The sequence below is a fragment of the Bombina bombina genome, chromosome 6 (assembly GCF_027579735.1).
Source record: "Bombina bombina isolate aBomBom1 chromosome 6, aBomBom1.pri, whole genome shotgun sequence".
Classification (NCBI taxonomy): Eukaryota; Metazoa; Chordata; class Amphibia; order Anura; family Bombinatoridae; genus Bombina; species Bombina bombina.
Window position 1 is genome coordinate 1,045,567,861 of NC_069504.1, and position 26,059 is coordinate 1,045,593,919.

The following is a 26,059-nucleotide window of genomic DNA, read 5'->3' on the forward strand; positions in this document are numbered from 1 at the left end:
TTTGCCCCTCCTGGTAGGAATGTATATCCCATACGTCACTAGCTCATGGACTCTTGCTAATTACATTTAAGAAATATGAACCATTCTAAGAGGCTTTTAGAATTGTTAATTTTCCTTCCATATCACAGATGTGAATGTGATGGCAAATAGTGTATATTCCAACCTTTTAAAATACTGTCTAATAATAAAGGTATGGCTACATGATTTTAGGAGAAAGATATATATAATAAATTTACACAACCTGTGTATAAAAATCAATCATTTCTTTTATTCTTCTGAAAATAAATTGTGAATCTTTTAATGAGAATTTTTAACAAAAAAGGACTTGTCTTCATTAACAAAAACTAAAATTTTTAAAAACTATAATGTAACAAATTTTAAAACACAATGTAATCAGAAGACAAGACTAGAATAAAAATCAAAATTTGTCATCAAAACTACAAAAGCATAATTAATTCCTTTGCTTGTAGGAGTATCCTTCTGTCTTAAAGGGACACTATACATAATAATGCATAAATGTTTTGTAAATGATCCATTTATATAGCCCATCTGGGAGTGTATAGTTATGCTTATTTTTTTTCTTCTAAACATTGTGCTGATTTTCAGACTCCTAACCCTGCCCCAAAGTGTCAGATGTAGACCCAGGTCTACAGACTCCTGCTTGCTCCTGTTTGTGTAATGGGTATTTTCATATGCTGGAGAGGTGGGGGTCTCAGCCTAACCTCATCAATAATGCTAAACTGGGAGCTTCTAAGTATATAAAAGGTTTTATACTGGATGTTTAGATCAGTATCTGTGCATATTATTCTTTATAGTAGTGTCTTTTACATGCAGTTATATGAAAATTGGTATATACTGCTCACTGACACATGTTGGGTTGGTATACAAAAAAACAGCAATTAATATCAATAAAAAGCTTACAACAGATGACACCATTGTATATCTAAAATTTAGTTTCAAATAAATTATACAGACCTCACCTGTCCCTTCATACGGCTTCCTAGTACCTAAGGGACACATAATTGCACTGTCTCTGAAGCCTGTTAGGTTGATGTGGGTAACAAGCAGTGCTTTATTGTCCTCTGAGAAAGAGATGCTTCAGGCTGCAGAATAAAGTAGGAATGAGAGTCTGGGATGATAGAACTGGAATAATGTTATGTGTAGGATCTCCATTGTGACAAAAGTCTGAGAATAAACACATATGCACAGTAGTCAATGTACGAGGGACATCTCCACATTATGAAGGAAGAAAATCCCAGGATCTCACAAACATTCTATCAATCTGTTGTCAGTCTCCTTATGGCTAAACTCAGGCTACATCAGGATTCTTATTTGCTCCTCTGGGAAAGTACAAGGTCTGGTGAATACACTCCCGGACAGCAGAGATATCATTTGCATCTGGGGAAAATAGAAGGAAAATACAGCTGTGAAACATAAACCAGCTGATCTTAAAAACATAATTTGATGGATGATAACATTTGTTTAAAGAGTTGGTTTATTTATTTCACCACTTCATGTCGGTTTAGTCGTTGACACTAAAAGACTCAGCATTAAAGGGACAGTGTACTGTTTTCAATGGCTTGTTATACCAGCAGCAGAGTACAAAAGGTATGAGAAATTGCTCCTTTATGTTTATTTTTGTATAAGGTTATTTGACAGCACAACCCATCAAAATGGGTTGAGCTTACTGGGAAATCAGTTCTCCTTATTGCCTCACTTTCTGTACACACAAATGCTTATTTACATTATCTCTGTCTGTATACCAACCCCCAATACAATGGGAATTAACACTATTATTATCTCTCATACCCCCACTAGGAGGGTAATCTTTTTCTGCTGGCTATGTTTACACAGCTTTTTTTATAGCCTATACTTAAAAGGGACAAGAAGCCCAAATGTTTTCTTTCATGATTCAGATAAACAACTTTCTAATTTACTTATATTATCGTATTTGTTTTCTTCTTTTGGTATCCTTTGTTGAAAGGGACAACTAGGTAGGTTTAGGAGCTCCTGATTAGAGGCTGCACATATATACCTCAAGTTATTGACTTACTCAATGCATTTAGCTAGCTCCCAGTAGTTCATCACCGCTTTATCAACAAAGGATACCAAGAGAAATAAGCAAATTAGATAATATAAGTAAATTTAAAAGTTGTTTAAAATTGTATTCTCTATCTGAATCATGGAAGAAAATAATTGGGTTTCATGTCCCTGTAATTATAGAAACGTTCAGTATAGGTAGGGATATCACAGGCAAAATCAGCTATTTCAGATGCTGAAATGAAGGTAAAGCAGCCATTTGTAAATAATTTAATACATTCCAGCAGGTAAAATGCATCATTGGGAACAAATTAAGGGGGATAAAAATTTAGGGTAAACTGTCCTTTTAACCAGTATTTTAAAAATCTTTTTAGAGCTCAAGTTTCTTTATTTACAACAGGAACATTAAACACAAACTTAATTAAACATGTTTTGGGAATAAATAAACAATAGAGAACTTGTTTTTTTTCATAAATGACTTTAGCATACTGTGCTTTGTCAATTCTTTGTAAAAGGGCAAAAGATGGCGTACACGCTGCATTTTGAATGAGCTTTCCTGTTTTCAGGGCAATGCTACACAGTGATTGCTTAGAGCACTGTTCTGGCTTATTTACAAGCGGAATCTTATTGGCTAAAGCCACATACACAAATTCCTTAAAGGGACATTAAACACAAAGGGGCCGAATTATCAAGCTCCGAATGAAGCTTGATGCCCCTGTTTCTGCTCCAGCCTTCTACAGACCACTGCTCCATAACTTGTCCGCTGCCTCTGAGGCTGCGGTCTTCAATCCGATCTGATTGACACCCATTGCTAGCGGCTGATTGGCCGTGAATCTGCAGAGGGCAGCATTGCGCAAGCAGTTTAGAAGAACTGCTTATGCAATGACAAATGCCAACAGCGTATGCTGTCGGCATTTATCGATGTGCGGCGGATATGATACCCTACATTGTATCATCTCCGCTCGCACTATGATAAATTAGCCCCAAAGTGTAAACTGCATGATAAGGTACCTTCATATTTGAGAAGAATTTTGCAATGAATAATGCAGCTTTATTTCGTCTACTGATTTCTCTGTTCCCTACAACAAAAGAACACTTGCTAACCAATCACAAATGAATATGCATATATAGCATGGATTCTGCACATGTGTAATTATGGAAATAAACTGAGGTAGCCTGCCCTCTTTTCTTCCAGTAAGGTGGTCTAGTAAAGATTCAGCATAGTTACTTAGTTATAATTTTAGCAACAGGGGGGAGGAGGGAGAGGGGGATCATACTGTGGAAGTAGGATAGCTAACTGGGAGGGGGTAAATGAGGTGGGGGGCAGCTACACTACAAAAAAAAAGTGTATTTCTCTTGTTAAGTGTATCCAGTCCACGGATCATCCATTACTTATGGGATATTAACTCCTCCCCAACAGGAAGTGCAAGAGGATTCACCCAGCAGAGCTGCTATATAGCTCCTCCCCTAACTGCCATTACCAGTCATTCTCTTGCACCCAACGAATAGATAGGATGTGTGAGAGGACTGTGGTGATTATACTTAGTTTCATACCTTCAATCAAAAGTTTGTTATTTTATAATAGCACCGGAGTGTGTTATTCCTTCCTGGTAGAATTTGAAGAAGAATCTACCTGAGTTTTTCTATGATTTTAGCCGGAGTAGTTAAGATCATATTGCTGTTTCTCGGCCATCTGAGGAGAGGTAAACTTCAGATCAGGGGACAGCGGGCAGATTAATCTGCAAAGAGGTATGTAGCAGCTTATTATTTTCTGACAATGGAATTGATGAGAAAATTCTGCCATACCGATATAATGTAAACTCAGCCTTAAAGGGACAGTCTACACCAACATTTTTCTTATTTAAAAAGATAGATAATCCCTTTATTACCCATTCCCTGTTTTTGCATAACCAACAGAGTTATATTAATATACTTTTTACCTCTGTGATTACCTTGTATCTAAGCCTTTGCAGACAGCCTCCTTATCTAAGTGCCTTTGACAGACATGCAGTGTAGTCAATCAGTGAAGACTCCTAAATAACTCCACGGGAGTGAGCACAATGTTATCTATATGACACATGTGAACTAGCACAGTCTAACTGTAAAAAACTTTCAAAATGCTCTGAGCTAGGAGGCGGTTTTCAACTGTTTAGAAATCAGTTTGAGCCTAGTTAGGTTTAGCTTTTCAAAAATAACACCAAGGGCACAAAGCAAATTTGATGATAAAAGTAAATTGGAATGTTGTTTAAAATTGCATGCCCTATCTGAATCATGAAAGTTTAGTTTTGACTTTACTGTCCCTTTAAATGCAGTAGCAGCAACTGGTATCAGGCTGTCATGTATGTATATTTTACACTTCAGTATTCTGGGGAATGGCACTTCACTGGAATTATACTGTATGCATAAAACTTTAGCCTAATTTGCAGGGACTAGCAACAGGCTTTTTAATAACACTCAATTTATTAATGTTAAACGTTTTTTGCTGGCATGTAAAATCGTTTAATTTTCTGAGGTACTGGGTGAAAAAATGTTTTGGGCACTATTTTTTTCCACTTGGCAGTCGTTTTATTTAATTTATGACAGTTTACTGATCTCTCTCACTGTTATGTGTGAGGGGGAGGGACCTTTTTTGGTGCTTTTGCTACGCATCAAAAAATTCAGTCAGAAGTTTATTGTCTTCCCTGCATGATCCGGTTCATCTCTACAGAACTCAGGGGTCTTCAAAACTTGTTTTGAGGGAGGTAATCACTCACAGCAGAGCTGTGAGATTGTAGTTGACTGTGATAAAAAAAAAAAAAAAACGTTTATTTCTGTATTTTTTTTTTTTTTTCTGCTATCAGGGTTAGTTATCCTTTGCTAATGGGAGCAATCCTTTGCTAAAATTGTGTTTTTTACAAAGATTTGATGCTATAACTTTTCAGTTTATTAATTTTCAACTGTCATAACTTTTTCTGTGCTTCTTATAGGCACAGTACGTTTTCATATTATAGTAAATTACTTGAAAAGTATTTCCAAGTTGCTAGTTTATTTGCTAGTGTGTTAAACATGTCTGATTCAGAGGAAGATATCTGTGCTATATGTGCTAAAGCCAAAGTGGAGCCCAATAGAAATTTATGTACTAACTGTATTGATGCTACTTTAAATAAAAGTCAATCTGTACAAATTGAACATATTTCACCAAACAACGAGGGGAGAGTTATGCCGACTAACTCGCCTCACGTGTCAGTACCTGCATCTCCCGCTCGGGAGGTGCGTGATATTGTAGCGCCGAGTACATCTGGGCGGCCATTACAAATCACATTACAGGATATGGCTACTGTTATGACTGAAGTTTTGGCTAAATTACCAGAACTAAGAGGTAAGCGTGATCACTCTGGGGTGAGAACAGAGTGCGCTGATAATATTAGGGCCATGTCAGACACTGCGTCACAATTTGCAGAACATGAGGACGGAGAGCTTCATTCTGCGGGTGACGGTTCTGATCCAAACAAACTGGATTCAGATATTTCAAATTTTAAATTTAAGCTGGAAAACCTCCGTGTATTACTAGGGGAGGTGTTAGCGGCTCTGAATGATTGTAACACAGTTGCAATACCAGAGAAAATGTGTAGGTTGGATAAATATTTTGCGGTACCCGGCGAGTACTGACGTTTTTCCTATACCTAAGAGACTTACTGAAATTGTTACTAAGGAGTGGGATAGACCCGGTGTGCCGTTCTCACCCCCTCCGATATTTAGAAAGATGTTTCCAATAGACGCCACCACACGGGACTTATGGCAAACGGTCCCTAAGGTGGAGGGAGCAGTTTCTACTTTAGCTAAGCGTACCACTATCCCGGTGGAGGATAGCTGTGCCTTTTCAGATCCAATGGATAAAAAGTTAGAGGGTTACCTTAAGAAAATGTTTGTTCAACAAGGTTTTATATTGCAACCTCTTGCATGCATTGCACCTGTCACGGCTGCAGCAGCATTTTGGTTTGAGTCTCTGGAAGAGACACTTGAATCAGCTCCATTAGATGAGATTACACACAAGCTTAAAGCCCTTAAGTTAGCTAACTCATTTATTTCAGATGCCGTAGTACATTTAACTAAACTTACGGCTAAGAATTCCGGATTCGCCATTCAGGCACGCAGAGCACTGTGGCTAAAATCCTGGTCAGCTGACGTTACTTCTAAATCTAAATTGCTTAATATACCTTTCAAAGGGCAGACCTTATTCGGGCCCGGGTTGAAAGAAATTATCGCTGACATTACAGGAGGTAAAGGCCATGCCCTGCCTCAAGACAGAGCCAAACCTAAGGCTAGACAGTCTAATTTTCGTTCCTTTCGTAATTTCAAAGCAGGAGCAGCATCAACTTCCTCTGCACCAAAACAGGAAGGAGCTGTTGCTCGCTACAGACAAGGCTGGAGACCTAACCAGTCCTGGAACAAGGGCAAGCAGGCCAGGAAACCTGCTGCTGCCCCTAAGACAGCATGAATCGAGGGCCCCCGATCCGGGAACGGATCTAGTGGGGGGCAGACTTTCTCTCTTCGCCCAGGCTTGGGCAAGAGATGTCCAGGATCCCTGGGCGTTAGAGATCATATCTCAGGGATACCGTCTAGACTTCAAATTCTCTCCCCCAAGAGGGAGATTTCATCTGTCAAGGTTGTCAACAAACCAAATAAAGAAAGAGGCGTTTCTACGCTGCGTACAAGATCTTTTATTAATGGGAGTGATCCATCCGGTTCCGCGGTCGGAACAAGGACAAGGGTTTTACTCAAATCTGTTTGTGGTTCCCAAAAAAGAGGGAACTTTCAGGCCAATCTTGGATTTAAAGATCCTAAACAAATTCCTAAGAGTTCCATCGTTCAAAATGGAAACTATTCGGACAATTTTACCCATGATCCAAAAGGGTCAGTACATGACCACAGTGGATTTAAAGGATGCTTACCTTCACATACCGATTCACAAAGATCATTACCGGTATCTAAGGTTTGCCTTTCTAGACAGGCATTACCAGTTTGTAGCTCTTCCATTCGGATTGGCTACGGCTCCGAGAATCTTCACAAAGGTTCTGTGTGCTCTTCTGGCGGTACTAAGACCGCGAGGAATTGCGGTAGCTCCGTACCTAGACGACATTCTGATACAAGCTTCAAGCTTTCAAACTGCCAAGTCTCATACAGAGTTAGTACTGGCATTTCTAAGGTCGCATGGATGGAAGGTGAACGAAAAGAAGAGTTCTCTCTTTCCACTCACAAGAGTTCCCTTCTTGGGGACTCTTATAGATTCTGTAGAAATGAAGATTTACCTGACAGAAGACAGGTTAACAAAGCTTCAAAATGCATGCCGTGTCCTTCATTCCATTCAACACCCGTCAGTAGCTCAATGCATGGAGGTGATCGGCTTAATGGTAGCAGCAATGGACATAGTACCCTTTGCACGTCTACATCTCAGACCGCTGCAATTGTGCATGCTAAGTCAGTGGAATGGGGATTACTCAGACTTGTCCCCTACTCTGAATCTGGATCAAGAGACCAGAAATTCTCTTCTATGGTGGCTTTCTCGGCCACATCTGTCCAGGGGATGCCATTCAGCAGGCCGGACTGGACAATTGTAACAACAGACGCCAGCCTACTAGGTTGGGGCGCTGTCTGGAATTCTCTGAAGGCTCAGGGACAATGGAATCAGGAGGAGAGTCTCCTACCAATAAACATTCTGGAATTGAGAGCAGTTCTCAATGCCCTTCTGGCTTGGCCCCAGTTAACAACTCGGGGGTTCATCAGGTTTCAGTCGGACAACATCACGACTGTAGCTTACATCAACCATCAGGGAGGGACAAGAAGCTCTCTAGCAATGATGGAAGTATCAAAGATAATTCGCTGGGCAGAGTCTCACTCTTGCCACCTGTCAGCAATCCACATCCCGGGAGTGGAGAACTGGGAGGCGGATTTCTTAAGTCGTCAGACTTTTCATCCGGGGGAGTGGGAACTTCATCCGGAGGTCTTTGCCCAAATACTTCGACGTTGGGGCAAACCAGAGATAGATCTCATGGCGTCTCGACAGAACGCCAAGCTTCCTCGTTACGGGTCCAGATCCAGGGATCCGGGAGCGGTTCTGATAGATGCTTTGACAGCACCTTGGACCTTCGGGATGGCTTATGTGTTTCCACCCTTCCCGATGCTTCCTCGATTGATTGCCAGAATCCAACAGGAGAGAGCATCAGTGATTCTAATAACGCCTGCATGGCCACGCAGGACTTGGTATGCAGATCTAGTGGACATGTCATCCTGTCCACCTTGGTCGCTACCTCTGAAACAGGACCTTCTGATCCAGGGTCCCTTCAAACATCAAAATCTAATTTCTCTGAAGCTGACTGCTTGGAAATTGAACGCTTGATTTTATCAAAACGTGGTTTTTCTGAGTCAGTTATTGATACCTTAATACAGGCTAGGAAGCCTGTTACCAGAAAGATTTACCATAAGATATGGCGCAAATACTTATATTGGTGCGAATCCAAGAGTTACTCATGGAGTAAGGTTAGGATTCCGAGGATATTGTCTTTTCTACAAGAAGGTTTAGAAAAGGGTTTATCCGCTAGTTCCTTAAAGGGACAGATTTCAGCTCTGTCCATTCTTTTACACAAACGTCTGTCAGAAGTTCCGGACGTTCAAGCTTTTTGTCAGGCTTTAGCTAGGATCAAGCCTGTGTTTAAAACTGTTGCTCAACCATGGAGTTTGAACTTAGTTCTTAATGTTTTACAGGGGGTTCCGTTTGAACCCCTTCATTCCATTGATATCAAGTTGTTATCTTGGAAAGTTCTGTTTTTAATGGCGATTTCCTCGGCTCGAAGAGTCTCTGAGTTATCTGCCTTACATTGTGATTCTCCTTATCTGATTTTTCATTCAGACAAGGTAGTTCTGCGTACTAAACCTGGGTTCCTACCTAAGGTGGTCACTAACAGGAATATCAATCAAGAGATTGTGGTTACATCTTTGTGTCCTAATCCTTCTTCGAAAAAGGAACGTCTGCTACACAATCTAGATGTAGTCCGTGCCCTGAAATTTTATCTACAGGCAACTAAGGATTTTCGACAAACGTCTTCCCTGTTTGTCGTTTATTCTGGTCAGAGGAGAGGTCAAAAAGCTTCGGCTACCTCTCTCTCCTTTTGGCTTCGTAGCATAATACGGTTAGCCTATGAGACTGCTGGACAGCAGCCTCCTGAAAGAATTACAGCACATTCTACTAGAGCTGTGGCTTCCACTTGGGCCTTTAAGAATGAGGCTTCTGTTGAACAGATTTGCAAGGCTGCAACTTGGTCTTCTCTTCATACTTTTTCCAAATTTTACAAATTTGACACTTTTGCTTCTTCGGAGGCTATTTTTGGGAGAAAGGTTCTTCAGGCAGTGGTTCCTTCCGTATAAAGAGCCTGCCTGTCCCTCCCGTCATCCGTGTACTTTAGCTTTGGTATTGGTATCCCATAAGTAATGGATGATCCGTGGACTGGATACACTTAACAAGAGAAAACATAATTTATGCTTACCTGATAAATTTATTTCTCTTGTAGTGTATCCAGTCCACGGCCCGCCCTGTCACTTTAAGGCAGGTAATTTTTCCATTAAACTACAGTCACCACTGTACCCTATGGTTTTCCTTTCTCTGCATGTTTTCGGTCGAATGACTGGTAATGGCAGTTAGGGGAGGAGCTATATAGCAGCTCTGCTGGGTGAATCCTCTTGCACTTCCTGTTGGGGAGGAGTTAATATCCCATAAGTAATGGATGATCCGTGGACTGGATACACTACAAGAGAAATAAATTTATCAGGTAAGCATAAATTATGATTTTTTTATTACATAAAAAATGCCAAATTTTGAAAAACTGGGTACATTTGCCTGCAGCCTGCCCCCAACCCATCCCTATAATGTCTTAATCGCTAAGTTCAGCCTGTTCGACAGTGCGAGTGAGCAGAGGTGGTGCTAACGGCCCGGATATGTGACGTCATCACTTCAGTCACGTGATGACGCTTGACGAGGCTCCTCTCCCTCAACGGCGCAAAATATCATTGTGGAGATCTTCGTTGAGCTGAGAGGAGCTCATTTTGGGCAGTTAGTGACAGTGACCAAGTTGGAAGTTGGTGGCGTGGAGGATTAGTGGTGGAAAATCCTGAGAGGTCTAAAACCTAAGTAGGCAGGCAGAGGCAATGTAATAGAGCAAATGTATGAGAGAGCCCACTTGCCTCGCTCTCAGGTAACAGTCTATGCTCACTTTTGCACCACTGACTCCTGGAGTAAGTGTAACGCAGATTTTGTTGGCAGTTAAATGTCAGCATTTCAGAATACAACGTGTTTTCAACCTATTATAATAAAACTATAAACTGAAAGCGTACTAGATGTATGCAGGAAATCCTAACTGATTCTTAATCTGTTTTATATATGATTTGCCAAGAAGTGCCTAACATTATGCATTTTCATCTCCCTTAAAATATCATCATTATTAAAAACCCTGAAAAGTAACATCAAATTTAAATTTGTTTAAAGAAAAACAGTACTCAAAATTATTCTATCATCCTTATGCTCAGCATTTAAACCTGGAAGATGTAAAGAAAAAAATGTTTACATTTTAAACTAATATAACAGTATCCATTGTAAGATAATCACAGAGGTAATATGTGTATTAATATAACTGTGTTGGTTATGCAAAAATAGGGAATGTGTAATAAAGAGATTACCTATCTCTTTAAACAATAAAAAAAAATCAAGTGAACTGTCCCTTTTAAGGAGTAAAATGCATCATGAATAATACACACAGAGCTCTGTGTTTTTAATGTTGAATGCATTAACTTTTTTTTTTATACAGAGAGTTAAAAAAGTTTTAAACATTAAAAGGTCAGAGCCCAATGTATTATTTTTTAATCATAATATAGTGGACTATGGGAGGCAGAGTTTAAAATCACATAATATTAACTAACACCAAAAAAGTAGTAATGACCTGCCATTTTGTTCTATATTGAATATACAGTGTGTGTGTGTGTGTGTATATATATATATAACTATTTTACATAACTGATCCGTGAACCCCCATTTGAATCACCCACGAGCCGCCACTGAGACCAAGTAGCTGCTTTGCAAATTTGATCAGCAGATGCCTCCTCCTTAAAAGAACAGGAAGTAGCCACTGACCTAGTAACACATTTTGGAGGACACTGTCCCACCTTCAAGTAAGAATTATGAATCAAAAGCTTTAAACAAGAGGCTAATGAAACAGCTTTAGAATCAGAAAAATTGACAAACAAACTAGAGGATTGCCCAAAATCCTTTGTAGTCTGCAAATAAAACTTCAAAGCTCTAACAAAATCAAAGTTATGGAGAAGCCTCTCCTTAGAATTCTCAGGATTAGGACAAAAAGAAGGAAAAATAATCTCCCAATAATAAATTGCATGAAACCCCCCCCCCCCAAAAAAAAAATACCCTCAAAACTGCCTTATACAAACGAAAAGCAAGATAAGGAGGCTAACAGGAAAGAGAAGAGAGAAACTGGAAAGTAGAAAAATTGCCAAAAGAAACAAAACCTTAGAAACCATATAAGCTGAACGTGATTTCAACCATGGCTTTGATTTTATTAATGTCAACAACAGCGTCACAAATTAAAGCATTAGCCGTCTTAAGGAGTTAATGTAGAGGCAACACAAGCAATACTAATTGTATGTCTAAAACGAAAACCTGCTTGTTGAAAAGCCTTTCTATGGAAAGATTCTTCTTTTCTATCCATGGGGTCTTTAAAAAAAAAAAAAAAAAAAAAAGTACTATTCTCATGAGGAATAGTAGTCCGATTAGCCAGAGTAGAAATAGCACTGTCTACTTTGGGGATAGTTTCCCAAAGCTTTATATTAGGAGCAGGCAAAGGAAACATCTTCTTAAATCCTAAAGCAGAATTAAATGGGATACCTGTCTTGGACCTCTTTTTAGAAATAAATTCAGAGATAGCATTTGGAACTGGAAAAACCCCTGGAGACTTAGCAGCAGGTTTAAAAATCAAATCCAATTGCTTAACAGACATATCCTCAGAAACCTTAGCATCCTAAACCCCATATCCTCAGAAACCTTAGCATCCTGAACCCCATACGGTACATAACACTGCTCTTAAAAGAGAACAAAGATGTTCAAGTTTAAAAAGAAGAGAGGATGACTGTTTCTTGATCAGAAACTGACTCCTGATCATCTGAAAATACCTCACTCAGAGGATAATTAAGAAGCAACAGGTTCAGAAACATGTAGCTTAACAGACTTAGTTAGATCTAGTAAAATCAGATAAGAAAGTGGAGGATTATCAGTAACAAACCTTTTACGCTTACTTGAAGGAGGCATAGCTGCCAACATTTCATATACAGTAGAGCATACAAAATCTTTAAACCCTAGAGCAAAATCTGAAGAACTTCCTCATAAAGAACACACAGAGGATGGACAGATATCCTTAGAAGCAAGAGCAGCATTGGTCTGATTAGAATGCATAAAATGATCCATAGAAGAGTTGCAAAACTGAGTAGGAGGCATAATATCATCAAGCTTGCAGTGTTCAGTGGATCTAGCTTCTGACATACTAACATTCATAGTATTGGGGACAGATTCAGTATGCTCCATAATGAATTAACAGAAAACCACAGAAAAAAATAATTAATGTGGAAACAATATCAATGATTAAAGCATAATAATCATGAATAGAAAATAAAGGCAGGAAAAAACAGAGAATCCTACACTCCAAAAAAAAACTTGGCAGAATTAAAAATCTTACTCCTTCCACAAAAATGGCTGAAACAAGTGAAGAAGCGTTAATCCTCCATCCAGCAGCACAAAAGAAAAAGATGAGCACTAAACCGACACAGCGAAGAGGGGAAAAAAAACTAAAGCCAAGCAACTGACAGACGAGCAAACAAAGCCTGCTAAATAGATTACACACGGGAGAAAAACATATGCACGTCAGCAGCACACTATTGAAATAAAAAACAAGAACGTGCATGTTAAAAACCCTGATGCACGCTAACCTACCAGGCCCGATGTGCACACAATTTATATTATATACTTTGCAAGCAAAGATCAAAAATACAGAACGCTAGGAGTAAAAAAAAAAAAAACAATGAGCACAAATACAATAACACACTTGAGCTAAAAATATATAGGGTGTAGAATTCTATAAATATTCCCTTAAGCCCAATATATTAAAAAAATGCCTGTCACAACAGTCCCCTGGCTATGTTGGACAACCCCAAGTGTACCTATTAATAGCTAAGTGAGGATAAGTGATGAGTGCCTACATAACAAACCCCAAAGACACTCACACTAATGGACTTACCACTTGCATGAAATTACTGCTTCCAGGAGACAGTCAATCCAGTGCTGTATGTGTGACAGCAGAGGATCTAGGTATATGGAGTATAACGATAATACATCAGGAGGAGGCTAGGGTCCGGTCCCTGCTACACCTGTGGCAGGGCCTGTGACTAACTCCCAATGGGTGTAATCGTGCCACTTTCACACACTCCAAATGATTCCCTCTGTCAAACAGTAGCTCCCTGGTCCTCAAATTGGCCCTCTCTTTCTGAATAACATCTGGAGCACGTTCATTCTTCACCTTCCTCCTGCAGTGGCAAAGATAAGACTAGTTTCCAGTAAGGTAGGAGGGGTTTTTAGGGCTTGTGGAGTTTTGGGAATCTTTACCTCCTCCTAGTGGTTAGGAGGGGTATTTCCCAGAAGTAATGGCTCGTGGACTATCACCACTTTTATAGAAAGAAAAAAAAAATCTTGTAGAGTTAATCCTTTAAAAACGGTTATCTTATGTGTTTTTAAGAGTGTTGCATAATAATAATGTGTCTACAAATTGGCGAGATTTATTGACTAACATGTTTTCAGATACTGGTTTTTCTTTGCTACCAAAATTATCCTAAACACTAATGGATGTGCCACTTGAAATTACAAAGAGAAAGCAGTAGAACATATTTTGAAATATTGACATATTTTGTAGGGAGATGACATACATGATTAGTAGTTTTTCTGAAAATATTATAGGATATTTTAATTAAATCTGATCTTAAAGTACCTGCTTGCCCTCGTTTAAGAATAAAGAATGTAAAGATTGTGGTTCCATAGTATTATTAGGGATGATTATATATCTGTCTTCCAAAAGATTAATAAAAAAAACATAATTTTTGCTTACCTGATAAATTTCTTTCTTTCCGGATATGGTAAGTCCAGGGAATCATCAAAAACTAGTGGGAATATCACTTCTGGCCAGCAGGAGTAGGCACTACAGCAAAGCTGCTATATATGTCACTTCCCTTACCCATAAACCCCAGTCATTCGGCCCAAGGAAAAATGGAAAAAAGAAGATAACACAAAAGTGCCTGAGGTTTTAGAAAAAATAACTGTCTTAAATAAAGGGTGGGCCGTGGACTCACCATATCCGGAAAGAAATACATTTATCAGGTAAGCATAAATTATGTTTTCTTTCCTAAGACATGGCGAGTCCACGGAATCATCAATTACTAGTGGGAACCAATACCCAAGCTAGAGGGCACAGATGATTAGGGAGGGACAAGACAGGTAGACCTAAACAGAAGGCACCACTGCTTGAAGAACCTTTATTTCAAAAGAAGCCTCAACTGAGACAATGAATCAAATTTGTAACATTTGGAAAAAAAATGCAAAGAAAAACAAAGTTACAGACTTGCGAATCTGTCAGAAACTTCATTTTGAAAGCCCAAAAAGAAGAGACAACCCTCGAATGATAAGCCATAACTCTCTCAGAAAACTGCAGCCCCACAGTTCTGAAAAGCAAACAAAGTAAACTTCTCAACCAGAAAAAAAGAGAAGTAGCTGTAGTTTTGTAATACAGAGAAAACAAACAAAAACAGAAGCCTGCACAACATCCAAATTGTGCACACACGTACCTCAAAAAATAAGAATAAGGACACAGAGAGGGAACAACAATTCCCAAACAAAAGTTCCATCTAGGATAAAAAAAACGCTTTATCCGAAAAGATAAAACAAATCACACTGCAAAGCCCAGAGTACCTGAACTCACAGAGCAGAATATATAACAAAAAAGAAAATTCCAAGAAAAAGATTTAAAATCTTATGGAATGCTAAGGCTCAAACTGAGCCTGCTGCAAAAACCTTAAAACAAAAGGTAAAGCTCCAAGAAGAGCAACAGGCTTCAACAGACCTGATACCAACCAGGTTCTGACAAAAGTATACACGTCTGGACATCCACCAGGCACGTGTAAAAAAACAACGCAGAAAAATGACCCTTCAGAGAACTTACTGACAAACCGTCCTCCAGACCGACCTGGAGAAGGGCAAAACTCCTAGGAATCCTGACCCTACTTCCAAGAGAAGTCCACAAATTAACACCAATCAGGGAATTTACGCCATACCCTATGGTAAAAGAAATTAGAAACAGACTTGCAACCCTGAATCATGATCTCAATGACAGATTCAGAAAAAACACATTTAGACATAATTAAGCAATCTCCAAGCAGAAAGCTTCAGAGAAAAAGAAGTTGAATGGAAGAAAAGATCCTGAACTAGAAGGTCATTCTACAGGAACCACCACCAAGATGGAAAAAATAAATCTCTGCTAGGTCTGAAAAGAAGATCCTGCGAGACTATGCAGGAACGTATAACAATACTGATGCTCACTCCCATTTGATACGAGCAAAAGACTCATGGAGGAGAACCATCAGACTGAAATCCCAAGGAACCTCCAGGGTACTTAGCAGAGCAGTCTGCTAATCTCTGACCCTAAACATAACCTGGAAACTTGGCGTACTGTTATATCCAACTCCAGCACCCCCCATGAGAAAGATAACCTGGAGAACACCCTTCACCTCCTCCTTGCACTAGAGGCAAAGAGAATGACTGGGGGTTATGGGTAAGGGAAGTGACATATATAGCAGCTTTGCTGTAGTGCTCTTTGCCTCCTCTTGCTGGCCAGGAGTGATATTCCCACTAGTATGATTCCGTGGACTCACCATATCTTGAGAAAGAAATAATATTAAGTGAGTGTGTAACATTTAAGTCTCAACAAATTAATCAACCATGGCAAATAAATACAGTTAAGCTTTATATATATATATATATATATATATATATATATATATATATATATATATATATATATATATATATATATATATATATATATATATATATATATATATATATATATTATATTAATTTAAAGGGATACTAAACCCATTTTTTTTCTAGGATTCAGATAGAGCATTTAATTTTAAGCAACTTTCTAATTTACTCCTATTATCAATTTTTCTTCGTTCTCTTGCTATCTTTATTTTAAAAAAACGGAATGTTAAGCTTAGGAGCCGGCCCATTTTAGGTTCAGCATCATGGATAGTGCTTGCATATTGGTGGCTACATTTAGCAAACCAATAAGCAAGCATAACCCAGGTTCTGAAACAAAAATGGGCCGGCTATTATGCTTTACATTTCTGCTTTTTAAATAAAGATAGCAAGAGAACTAAGACAAATTGATAATAGGAGTAAATTAAAAAGTTGCTTAAAATTGCTTGCTCTATCTGAATCATGAAAGAAAAAAGGAAATTTATGCTTACCTGATAAATTGATTTCTTCTACGATACGACGAGTCCACGGATTTCATCCTTACTTATGGGATATTATCCTCCTGCTAACAGGAAGTGGCAAAGAGCACCACAGCAGAGCTGTATATATAGCTCCTCCCTTCCCCTCCACCCCCCGTCATTCGACCGAAGGTTATAGGAAGAGAAAGGAAAAACTAAAAGGTGCAGAGGTGACTGAAGTTGTAAATAATAAAAAATATAATCTGTCTTAAATTGACAGGGAGGGCCGTGGACTCGTCGTTTCGTAGAAGAAATCAATCAGGTAAGCATAAATTTCCTTTTCTTCTACAAGATACGACGAGTCCACGGATTTCATCCTTACTTGTGGGATACAATACCAAAGCAACAGGACACGGATGAAAGGGAGGGAAAAGACAGAGACCTAAATGGAAGGCACCACTGCTTGAAGAACTTTTCTCCCAAAAACAGCCCCAGAAGAAGCAAAAGTATCAAATTTGTAAAATTTGGAAAAAGTATGAAGAGATGACCAAGTCGCAGCCTTACAAATCTGTTCAACAGATGAATCGTTTTTAAAGGCCCATGTGGAAGCCACAGCCCTAGTAGAGTGAGCCGTAAATTCTTTCAGGAGGCTGCTGTCCAGCAGTCGCATATGCCAGGCGGATGATACTTCTAAGCCAAAAAGAAAGAGAGGTATCTGTAGCTTTCTGACCCCTACGCTTTCCAGAATAAACAATGAATAATGAAGATGATTGACGTAAATCCTTAGTTGCCTGCAAATAAAACTTTAAGGCATGGACCACGTCCCGGTTATGTAACAGACGCTCCTTCTTAGAAGAAGGATTAGGACACAAGGAAGGAACAACAATTTCCTAATTAATATTCTTATTTGAAACAACCTTAGGAAGAAAACCAGGTTTGGTACGTAAAACCACCTTATCAGAATGAAATATGAGATAAGGCGAATCACACTGTAATGCTCACAACTCAGAAACTCTTCGAGCAGAAGAAATAGCAACCAAAAACAGAACTTTCCAAGATAACAACTTAATATCTATGGAATGCATAGGTTCAAACGGAACCCCTTGAAGAACACGAAGAACTAAATTTAAACTCCAGGGAGGAATAATTGGTTTAAATACAGGCTTAAAGGGACAGTCTAGGCCAAAATAAACTTTCATGATTCAGATAGAGCATGTAATTTTAAACAATGTTCCAATTTACTTTTATCACCAATTTTGCTTTGTACTCTTGGTATTCTTAGTTGAAAGCTTAACCTAGGAGGTTCATATGCTAATTTCCTAGACCTTGAAGCCCACCTCTTTCAGATTGCATTTTAACAGTTTTTCCACCACTAGAGGGTGTTAGTTCACATATTTCATATAGATAACACTGCTCGTGCATGTGAAGTAATCTGGGAGCAGGCACTGATTGGCTACACTGCAAGTCTGTCAAAAGAACTGAAAAAAGGGGAAGTTTGCAGAGGCTTAGATACAAGATAATCACAGAGGTTAAAAGTATATTATTATAACTGTGTTGGTTATGCAAAACTGGGAAATGGGTAAAAAAGGGATTATCTATCTTTTAAAACAATAAAAATTCTGGTGTAGACCGTCCCTTTAATTCTAGATAGAGTCTGACAAAAAGATTGAACATCTGGTACATCTGCCAAACGTTTGTGAAACAAAATTGACAAAGCAGAAATTTGTCCCTTTAAAGAACTTGCTAATAACCCTTTCTCCAATCCTTCTTGGAGAAAAGACAGAATCCTAGGAATCCTAACTTTACTCCATGAGTAACCCTTGGATTCACACCAATAAAGATATTTACGCCATATCTTATGATAGATTTTTCTAGTAACAGGCTTCCTAGCCTGTATCAAAGTATTGATGACTGAATCAGAGAATCCTCGCTTCGATAAAATCAAGCGTTCAATCTCCACGTAGTCAGCTGCAGAGAAATTAGATTTGGATGTTGGAAAGGACCTTGAATGAGAAGGTCCTGTCTCAAAGGAAGTTTCCACGGTGGCAGAGAAGACATGTCCACTAGATCCACATACCAAGTCCTACGTGGCCACGCAGGCGCTATCAGGATTACTGAAGCTCTCTCCTGTTTGATTCGAGCCATCACGTGTGGAAGGAGAGGAAACGGTGGAAACACATAAGCTAGGCTGAACGACCAAGGCACTGCCAAGGCATCTATCAGTTCAGCCTGAGGATCCCTCAACCTGGATCCGTATCTTGGAAGCTTAGCATTCTGTTGAGATGCCATCAGATCCAATTCTGGTCTGCCCCATCGTAGAATCAGTGAGGCAAACACCTCCAGATGGAGTTCCCACTCCACCGGATGAAAGGTCTGTCAATTTAGAAAATCCGCTTCCCAGTTCTCTACTCCTGGGATGTAGCTTGCTGACAGATAACAAGAGTGGGCCTCCGCCCATCGGATTATCTTGGATACTTCTATCATCGCTAAGGAACTCCTTGTTCCCCCCTGATGATTGATATAAGCCACAGTCGTGATGTTGTCCGACTGGAATCTGATGAATTTGGCCGAAGCCAACTGAGGCCACACCTGAAGCACATTGAAAATTGCTCTCAGTTCCAGAATATTGATTGGAAGTAGAGACTCCACCTGAGTCCAAACACCCTGAGCTTTCAGGAAATTCCAGACTGCACCCCAGCCCAGAAGGCTGGCGTCCGTTGTCACTATCACCCACGAGGGTCTGCGGAAACAAGTCCCCTGGGACAGATGATCCGGCGACAACCACCAAAGAAGAGAGTCTCTGGTTTCTTGATCTAGATTTATCTGAGGAGTCAAATCCGCATAATCCTCATTCCACTGTCCGAGCATGCACAGCTGCAGTGGTCTGAGATGAAAGCGAGCAAACGGAATAATATATCCATTGCCGCTACCATTAATCCAATTACCTCCATACACTGAGGCACTGATGGCCGAGGAATGTTTAGAATCTTTGATTTTCTGACCTCCGTCAGGAATATTTTCATGTCTACCGAGTCCATCAGTGTTCCCAAGAAAGGAACCCTTGTCTGTGGAACTAGTGAACTTTTCTCTACGTTCACCTTCCAACCGTGAGTTCTCAGGAAAGACAATACTGTGTCCGTGTGAGATTTTGTCAGTTGATACGTTGACGCCTGGATTACAATATCGTCCAGATAAGGCGCCACTGCTATGCCTCGCGGTCTGAGAACCGCCAGAAGAGACCCTAGAACCTTTGTGAAGATTTTGGGTGCTGTGGCCAACCCAAAGGGAAGAGCCACAAACTGATAATGTTTGTCCAGCAAGGCAAACCTTAGAATCTGATGATGATCCTTGTGGATAGGAATATGAAGGTAAGCATCCTTCAAGTCCACGGTAGTCATATATTGACCCTCTTGGATCATTGGTAAGATTGTCCGTATAGACTCAATTTTCAACGATGGGACTCTGAGAAACTTGTTTAGACACTTGAGGTCTAAAATGGGTCTGAAAGTTCCCTCTTTTTTGGGAACCACGAAAAGATTTGAGTAAAACCCCTGTCCCTGATCCGATTTTGGAACGGGACAAATTACTTCCATGGTATAAAGGTCTTTTACTGTCAGGTTTCACCATTCTACTCCACCTCTCCAGTACGCCCACTCTCTCCTGATTGGATAACTCTCCTTTAAGACACCTGTGCACCACTCAACCTGTGCTTAGTATTGTTTGTTTATAGGATACTAGCTTTGAAGTTTCTCTCACGTTCCCCAGAGGTTTCCAAAGAAGCTTAATTGTCTGTTTTGAGACTACTTTCTACTCTCACCTGACTCATCTAACAGCCGTGTTCAGGAGAATACCTTGCAACTCTAAAAGCCTCTCTTCAGTGCGGTAATGTACTATCAACTACTTCATTGAAGTTCATTCACTTACCGTCTTGTTACAGCACTTCTGCCTTCTCTCCCCTAACGCTGCCTGTCAGCACTACACAACTCCGCTGCAGCGTGACGTCACTTCCGGTTTCCCCGGCACCAGCTTCAGATCACTGACAAACAGCTCCGGACCAACTCGCACAAGCCTGCCATTAGGACAACTTTCAGGTACCTTTAACTGCTTTACAGTACCGGACAGTATACATTCTGTTCTCTTGCTTGCTACACTGCCTAAGCTGCTTCTTAATATGAACTGTGCCTGTGTTTAATCCACTTTGTGCGGCTGCTTCCTCCTACTGTGCTTCTATGAACTGTTGCTACTCAGGTTTATATATTTGGCTTGTTTTGCTATTTATCTTGGAACATCTGTGATAACTTCACCTAAAACTCTCCTGCAGATTATTCTGTGAGGTTTGTCATTTCTAACAATCTGAGCATAATCACTTTGACTGAGGAATATCCTTTTCACTCATAGAGGATTTTATCAGTTAAGTGAGACATTCCACATACTTTTAGGTACTGCAGTTGCGTTCCAATCTCCATTCTAACAGATTCCTTATATAATACTAAGCCTTGCAAAATGGAACCAGCAGACCTACGCCAGATTGTTTACAACTTAACTCAAAAAGTTGATCAATTAGCTCAGGGATTACATGACCTGCAAATTGAAAATGCATCCTTAAGAAGTATTATAAAAGACTCTTTAGCATTAAATGCTACTCAGACTGAAGCGATTATTGAACCACAGATTCCTTTCCCTGACTTATTTTCTGGAAACCGTAAAAATTATAGGCAGTTTAAAAATGCCTGCTACCTCCTTTTCACTATGAGGCCTAAAACATACCCCACTGAGAGAGTGAAGGTTATGACTACTATCTCCTTCCTCAGGGGGGACCCCAGAACATGGGCTGACAAATTCCTAGAGACCCAAGATCCAATTTTAGGCTCCTTAGAAGATTTCATTTCTGCTATGGACGAGTTATTCCAAGACACTAATATACAGCTTACTGCTGAAACAAGCCTCAGAAATCTCAAACAGGGTAAGAGACCGGTTGAAGAGTACATTTCGGATTTTAAACAGTATGCCACTGATTCTCTATGGAATCCAGTTGCTCTCAGGAACCAATTCCGTTTGGGACTGTCTGAACAATTAAAAGACGAGTTTGCCCGAATTGAATTGCCAAAAACTCTTGATCTCTTCATGAAAACCGCTATACAAATTGATCGTCGCCTACGCGAACGTAAGGCAGAAAAGTATGCCATGGATTCTAAGGCAAAGGTCTCCTATGTACCATCAACCCTCTCCACCACCTCAAGTGCTAAGGTTCAAGCTGAACCCATGGAGATTGGTTTCTTGAGGGGTCCACTCACACCTGAAGAAAAACAACGCAGAAGGCTTAAAAACCTCTGTATGTACTGTGCAAGCTCCTCTCATTCCGTCCAGGAGTGCTCACTTTTGTCCAAAAACAAGAAATGTAAGTCTGATTCTTTAATGTCTTCCTTACAACAACAAATGAAACCTTCTCATTGCACTATCTCTCTCTCCCTACAGCTGGAGCAAAGCCTGCAGATGATTGATGATGCCATAATAGATTCTGGGGCTTCTGCGAATTATATGGATCAAGTATTCTGTGAAAAGAACAAAATCCCTCTGATCCTGAAGAAGACTCCTATACCCATCAAAGTTATTGATGGCTCTTTTATGTTTTCTGGTCCCATAACACATGAGACCGTTCCTTTATTAGTTAATATTTCTGGTCATATAGAAAATTTGTCCTTTGATGTTTTACCCTCCCCCCATTTTTCTGTTGTTTTGGGATTAAAATGGTTACAAATCCATAACCCAAGTATTCTTTGGTTTCCTTTTCAAATAAAATTTGATTCTGTTTACTGCAAAGACACGTGTTTCCCTGCTTCTTTTCTGCTGCAATCAACCTCAGTGGTTGACACGTTACCAACAGAGTACCATGATTTTACTGATGTTTTCAGTAAAACGGAGGCTGAAAACCTCCCTCCACATAGGGCATACGATTGCCCTATCGACCTGCAACCAGGTGCTCGGATCCCTTATGGACACCTTTATCCGTTAAGCAATCCAGAACTCGAGCACCTTAAACTCTATTTAGAAGAAAATCTTAAAAAGGGTTTCATTAGACCTTCCTCTTCCCCCGCAGGGGCAGGTTTCTTCTTTGTACAAAATAAAGACTCCACTCTTAGACCAATTATAGACTACCGTGAGCTCAATAAGTGCACTATCAAAAACCGTTATCCTCTGCCTTTGATCCCAGAAATGATTGAAAGACTCTCAGAGGCTAGGATTTTTACTAAGCTTGATTTAAGAGGGGCGTATAATCTGATCAGGATTAAGCAGGGGCATGAGTGGCTGACGGCATTCAGGACCAGATACGGTCTCTTCGAGTATCTGGTAATGCCGTTCGGTCTCTGCAATGCCCCTGCCACCTTTCAGTTTTTTATCAATGATGTATTCCGAGATTTATTAGACGTTTGTCTAGTAATATACCTCGACGACATCCTAATATACTCAAAGACTCAACAAGAACATGTCAGACATGTTCGTCTAGTTCTTTCCAGACTTAGAGCACACAAGCTGTACGCAAAACTTGAAAAATGTAATTTCCATACTGACCAAGTTTCTTTTCTCGGCTATGATATCTCACCCTCTGGTATAAAAATGCAAAAGGAAAAGGTGGATGCAGTTCTTCACTGGCCACAACCTAACTCTAGAAAGGATTTACAACGCTTTCTAGGATTTTCCAATTACTATAGGAAATTTATTAAAGACTTTTCTAAGATCGTGAGACCTCTAACAGCCCTCACTGGTTCCACATCTTCATTCTCCTGGGGACCTGATGCCGATAAAGCTTTCCAGTACCTGAAATCCAGATTTACTACAGCTCCGATTTTACAATTTCCTAACCCTCTCTATCAATATACCCTAGAAGTAGATTCTTCTGATTTTGCTATTGGCGCTGTGCTCTCACAACAAAAATCCCTCACAGAACCATTACATCCAATATCTTTTTATTCTAAAGTTATGTCTCCTGCGGAAAGGAATTATGCTATTGGGGATAAGGAGTTGCTGGCTATTCGTCGCTCTCTAGAACACTGGAGACACCTCTTGGAGGGTACCAACATACCCATTAACATATACACTGATCACAAAAACCTCCAATACCTTCAATCTAACAAAACTCTTTCTGCTAGACAGGTCCGTTGGAGCCTCTATTTTGACCGTTTTAACTTTAACATTATTTACAGACCAGCTCACAAGAATGCTAAAGCCGATGCCTTATCCCGTTTGCCAGATAAACCGATTTCCTACCCTCTTAGGAAGGAAATTGTTTCCCCTGACTGTTTTATTGGCCTCACTACTCCCATGCTCACGGACTTACGAAACTACTGTAAACAACAAACAAGACCACCTTTACCTAACCTCATAAAATCTTCTGGAATTTTCTATCATGGCAAGAAGATTTTTCTACCACCTGAGATGAGAGTCCCCTTGATACAGAATTACCATGACTCTCCGTTGGCTGGTCACCCTGGGGTCCGTCGGACTCTTGATTTGCTTAGCAGGACCTTCTGGTGGCCAAGGATGAAAACCTCAATATACGATTATATCACCACTTGTAGAACCTGTGCCACTTGCAAACCTGAGCGAAAACCACCTTTTGGCTTATTGATGTCTTTACCAGTACCTACCAAACCCTGGCACCACGTTTCAATGGATTTCATAGTTGACCTACCTCCATCTAATTCTCAAACTACTATTCTTGTTGTCATCGATCTTTTCACAAAAATGGCCCATTTTGTTCCGTTCCACAAATTGCCTACTTCCTCTGAAACAGCTACTCTCTTCATCAATCACATCATTAAGCTACATGGCATACCACCCATGCTAACAACAGATAGAGGAACACAATTTACCTCTAAGTTTTGGTCTAAACTCTGTGAACTAACCCAGATTGATCATCGCTTCTCCACTGCTTTTCACCCTCAAACCAATGGGCAAGCAGAAAGGTTGAATCAGTGGCTCGAACATTACTTGAGATGTTATTGCTCCTACCATCAGACTGACTGGGTCAAATACCTCTCCATGGCTGAGTACGCTTACAATAACTCTATCCATTCTTCCACCAAGATGACACCATTTTTTGCAAACTATGCCTACCACCCAGATTTCATACTATCATCTCTAGGCTCTGTGGACTCCCCTACACTTGATGAGCTACATGCTTCACTTCAACACAACTTCGATACAATTCGACAAAACATCCTGGATGCTCAAAAATCTCAGAAACACTACTACGATCTCAGACGAAGGAAAGCTCCTCAATACTCCATTGGTGATCTTGTATGGCTCTCCACTAAGAACTTGAGATTACAGATTCCATCAAAAAAGATGGCCAGCCTTTTTATTGGTCCTTTCCCAGTACAGAAGGTCATAAACGATAATGCTGTCAGGCTACAACTCCCTCATACTCTCAAAATCCACCCAACGTTTCACGTTTCGCTTTTGAAACCCTATGTCCGCACGAGGAACGATCAGCTCCTGTTACCACCTCTTCCTGCTACCCTTGCGGACGATGAGTATGAGGTTGATTCAATCTTAGACTCTAGATACTCTAATGGTGTCTTACAGTATCTAGTTCGGTGGAAGAACTACTCCAGTGATGAGGATTCCTGGGAGCCTCTTTCTAATCTCAACTCTCCCCGACTCTTGTCTTTGCTTCACCGACGCCATCCTGATCGTCCTGGTCCTGTCGCTGTGGGACAGCTCCCTTGTTGAGGGGGTACTGTCAGGTTTCACCATTCTACTCCACCTCTCCAGTACGCCCACTCTCTCCTGATTGGATAACTCTCCTTTAAGACACCTGTGCACCACTCAACCTGTGCTTAGTATTGTTTGTTTATAGGATACTAGCTTTGAAGTTTCTCTCACGTTCCCCAGAGGTTTCCAAAGAAGCTTAATTGTCTATTTTGAGACTACTTTCTACTCTCACCTGACTCATCTAACAGCCGTGTTCAGGAGAATACCTTGCAACTCTAAAAGCCTCTCTCAGTGCGGTAATGTACTATCAACTACTTCATTGAAGTTCATTCACTTACCGTCTTGTTACAGCACTTCTGCCTTCTCTCCCCTAACGCTGCCTGTCAGCACTACACAACTCCGCTGCAGCGTGACGTCACTTCCGGTTTCCCCGGCACCAGCTTCAGATCACTGACAAACAGCTCCGGACCAACTCGCACAAGCCTGCCATTAGGACAACTTTCAGGTACCTTTAACTGCTTTACAGTACCGGACAGTATACATTCTGTTCTCTTGCTTGCTACACTGCCTAAGCTGCTTCTTAATATGAACTGTGCCTGTGTTTAATCCACTTTGTGCGGCTGCTTCCTCCTACTGTGCTTCTATGAACTGTTGCTACTCAGGTTTATATATTTGGCTTGTTTTGCTATTTATCTTGGAACATCTGTGATAACTTCACCTAAAACTCTCCTGCAGA

The 26,059-nt window shown here is 40.2% G+C and overlaps 1 protein-coding gene across 1 annotated transcript in view; it reads right to left on the bottom strand.

Moving 5' to 3' along the window:
* Positions 1-248: 248 nt before the first annotated feature.
* ITFG2 (integrin alpha FG-GAP repeat containing 2) overlaps positions 249-26,059 on the bottom strand; it is a 137,495-nt gene continuing 111,684 nt past the window's right edge. Inside the window, exon 12 of the mRNA XM_053718814.1 lies at positions 249-1,398. Within this exon, the coding sequence (XP_053574789.1) occupies positions 1,310-1,398 (89 nt within the window). The 3' untranslated portion in view covers positions 249-1,309. The remainder of the gene's footprint in view (positions 1,399-26,059) is intronic.